The sequence below is a fragment of the Pinus tabuliformis genome, chromosome 6, assembly GCF_031772625.1.
Source record: "Pinus tabuliformis cultivar Carrire ecotype Pingquan chromosome 6, CPIR1, whole genome shotgun sequence".
NCBI lineage: Eukaryota > Viridiplantae > Streptophyta > Pinopsida > Pinales > Pinaceae > Pinus > Pinus tabuliformis.
In genome coordinates, this window is record NC_142292.1 from 487,568,316 (window position 1) to 487,572,351 (window position 4,036).

General features: G+C 37.4%; 1 protein-coding gene across 1 annotated transcript; it reads left to right on the forward strand.

Moving 5' to 3' along the window:
- The first annotated feature begins 950 nt into the window (after positions 1-950).
- Positions 951-1,526, forward strand: LOC149259423 (uncharacterized). Its single transcript, XM_089454152.1, has one exon. The coding sequence runs from the start codon at positions 951-953 to the stop codon at positions 1,524-1,526; it is 576 nt and encodes a 191-aa protein (XP_089310278.1).
- The last annotated feature ends 2,510 nt before the right edge of the window (positions 1,527-4,036 follow it).

The following is a 4,036-nucleotide window of genomic DNA, read 5'->3' on the forward strand; positions in this document are numbered from 1 at the left end:
CACATCACAGAGGGGGTCTCGGTGTTAGGTCACCCACTTTCACTAATCTTGCCTTCGGAGGGAAGATAGTTTGGAGGCTCATCACTGGTCCTCCGGCGTGGTGGAAACGGGATCTGGAAACCAAATATCTGAACTCCCCCAGATAGCAACTTCTAGAATCTGATATCCCCAATAGGGACACCTCAAAAATTTGGTGACTATGCAAAAAAGCTACTCCTCTGATGACTCAGAATATTTCCAAAGTCCCTAGGGGAGGAACTAGCATAAACATTGGGGCTGATAAAATCTTGGGACAACAGCCAATAAACAGGCATGATGAAGCTATTCCTATTTTGACTTTCCTCAACAACAGGGGGATCTTTTATCTTGATCAAATCTCTAGATGGGATCCTTTATCTCATATCTGGCTTCGATGGACTTTCCCTGCTATCCCCAGTGATATTAATTTCAGTCTATTCGCTCTTTTGTCTCTGCTCCATAGTAAAGCACCTATTAAAAAAAATGAGAAGGACGGGTTCCATTAGGACCCCTCAGGATCGGACTACTCTATTCAAGCAGGACATCAGCATATCAGCTACAGCACCTTCCCGATGCCATTACGGAACCAATGGAGAATCGTTTGGAAATCAGAGGCGCTGCCTAAAATCAAATTCTTTACATGGACCCTTCTAAAAGGGAAAATCTTAACAACAGAGAACCTGCAAAAGAGGGGTATTAACGGTCCATCTCGCTGCCCTAATTGCTATGGCGCTGAAGAAACCATGCATCATCTTTTTGTCGACTGTTCCTATGCTATGGACTGTTGGAAAAATTTAGACCTCGTGGATAAGTTACCATGGACTTCCTAGCAATCAATAGGGGAAGTGATTCTTGCCTGGAAAAAGAGTTGTCCCTGGGGAAATAAGGGAAGCAATCTAGTGAAGAGAGTATGGAATACCCTCCCCTACACCATGATGTGGAGTATCTGGCTAGCAAGAAACCGGAGAATTTTTAAGGATAAAAATACGGCATCAAGAATTGTCAGCAATAAGGCAAAGAATCTTGCTCTCGAAACCATTTCAGTCAAAACACATAGCAACATCGATGTAACAAAGTACAGCGTTGAGGAAAGAAGCTTCATTAGTTACATCCTGGATAAAAACAACAGCATTCAGAAAGGTAATACAGGGAAAGTCCAGCGCAGTCAGGAAATCCATCCATGGAAAATCAGGTTAAAAGAGGAGTTTGCCAACTGGTTACAAAACTGCAACAGCTACTACCTGTTCTTTGACGGAGCATCTAAGTCAAACCCAGGAATAGCTAGAGCAGGAGGCTTGATCCTTAATGCTAATGGGGAATGCGTTCTCTATTACGAATGGGGTCTTGGGAACTTATCCAACAATTGGGCAGAAGCGTTGGCTCTTTATCAGGGGTTAACGCAACTCAACAGGCTTGGAATAAGAACAACAAAGATTTTTGGGGATTCCTCAGTGGTCATAAGCCTTATGATCCAACAAAAAGAGTCTCCCAACATCCTCCTTCAGTAGGTCATCCAGAGATGCCAGCTCTTGAATCAAACATTGGGCAACTTGCAGTACCATCACATCCTCCGTAACCTCAATAAGCATGCTGACAGGCACGCAAACAAGGCTTGCGATAGGATTATGGGCAGCTTATGTTGCAACGCTGTGGTGAGTCATCAACCTTTGCCATGAACTGATTCTGTTCACCTTGCATCAATCCATCCTTACCTGACAGAAAGAAGTGGTCTTATCTCTCCCAGACATCCATCAACTCCTCTAAATGCAACAGGATTTGGTGCAGATCCGACTCCCCCAAAGCTCTGTTCCTTTTACGCTCTATCGTTACCTCCTCTCTTCACACTCTCGCCTATATGAATTTTATGAGAAGTCTCCAAGTCACCCTTTGCCTCTCTCCGGATTCCCTTTCTTCCCCCGAGGTCGACTTTCGTCCAACCTGCCCATCTCATCGTTACCACTCAGCGTCCCTGATTTCAATAGACCATTTGAATGCCATCTCGCCGAACTCTGGTGGCCGAGAGGACTTGTCTGTTTCCTTATTTGTTAACACTCATAGGCAGTTTTCCAATACCTTCGATCTTATCCAGCACAGGATCATTCCCCTCCCTCAACAGTTCAATCATTGGTCTATAAGAGGCAGCCAGGCTAAAGAGCTCATCGCGGCCCTGAATCTTATGAAGAAAATCTCCATCAGCGAAATCTCAAATCCCTCAAGCGCCAGTCATAAGGAAGGTGAAGAAATGCTGGAGGTATATATAGCATAGCATCACAACCACATTAGCATGGATCAGAAATGATTTGTCAATGTCAATTTCTGCTGCTCCAATTTGTAAGAATCTATTCTTGTCGAGAATTTCTTAAAACTAGAACAAGCAGGATTAAGGAGATCTTTCTGCTATGTAACTCAGATCCCGAATTTCTTCGGCATCTATTGTATTTTAGGAGTCCTGACTCCCTCCTTTTTTTTTTCAGAGATTAATATAGCAACCGAATTTGTAAAAAAAAAGAAAAAAAAATCAGTACTATTAATTAACTAATTAATAAACATTAATATTAAAAAACAATATATATAATATTAATAATTAATAATTATTTGTAATTATTAATCTTTGGGGTTTATAATCTTTTAGGTTTTTAGTATTAATCTCTTGTATTTATTAGTTTCTTTGGTTTATAATATTAATCCCTAGCACAACCATCACAAACCATGGTCATTCATGGCCAACCATGGTCCAATGTCACATTGTGACAAATATTGTCTCAACATGAAAATCAACCATGGTCAACCACGTTCAACAATGTTCAGTCATAGTCAACCATGGTCAAAAGTCAGATTTTGACAAATATTGTCTCAATATGAAAATCAATTCATGGTCAACCATGGTCACCCATTGTCAACCATGGTCAACCAAGGTCCATCGTCGTATTGTGACAAAGATTGTCTCAATATGAAAATCAACCATGGTCAATCATGGTTAATGATTATGAATAATAATAGTCACATTGTGACAAAGATTTTCTCATGGTCCAACGTCATATTGTGACAACCATGGTCCAACGTCACATTGTAAAAATATTGTCTCAATATGAAAATCAATCTTGGTCAACCATGGTCCTACTTCACATTGTGACAAAGATTGTCTCAATAAAAAAATCAATCATGGTCAACCATATGATAAACATTGTGATAAACGTTGTGACAAACATTGTCTCAAGATTGTGACAAATGTAGTCCCAATATGAAAATCAATGTAACAGTCATTGTCGCAATGTTACATTACATTGTAATTTATTCAATGTTGCATTGTTACATTACAAAACTTTTAATACAAATTTTATAATATTAAAGTTTAATTATTAATTATTAATAATTATAATTTTTTAATAATTTATAATTATTAATATCTATTACTAATTATTAATAATTACAATTAATTATTCATTATTAATATTATATATAATAATTTTTCATATAAATACTTATATTATTTTTGTTATTTATTAATTGGTTAATTAATAGTACTTGTTACTACTACTAACAAGAGCCATGTGGTGGCAATGTCACTGCTCTTGCCTTTTTTGCACATTGCCACCGCATGACTTGTGTATTGTGCAAGAATGACATGGCCTATGCATCAAAATAATATCTTAGGAAATTAAAAAAAAAATTCAAAAATATTATTATTTAAATAATATCTATATATGATAGACTTGGAGTTAAGATGGATCTAGGCTGGTTTATATGTTAATGTTATGCCTTTAATAGGTTACCTTAGAGAAGAACACCTTAGGAAAAACCATGGGTTGTTAAAATATAGAGTATGAAAACCATTAGTAATTTGACTAAGTCAAAATATTACATAACATTACAACATATCTTCCATACTAGGCTGGAGATTGTCTCTCGACGCAAAACTATGTTGTGGATTGATATTTATAATCAATTGTACTTTCATTTTTGTTTTTGGAAAATAATAAAAGAAAAGTGATTTATTCCACATCATCTTATATCGTTA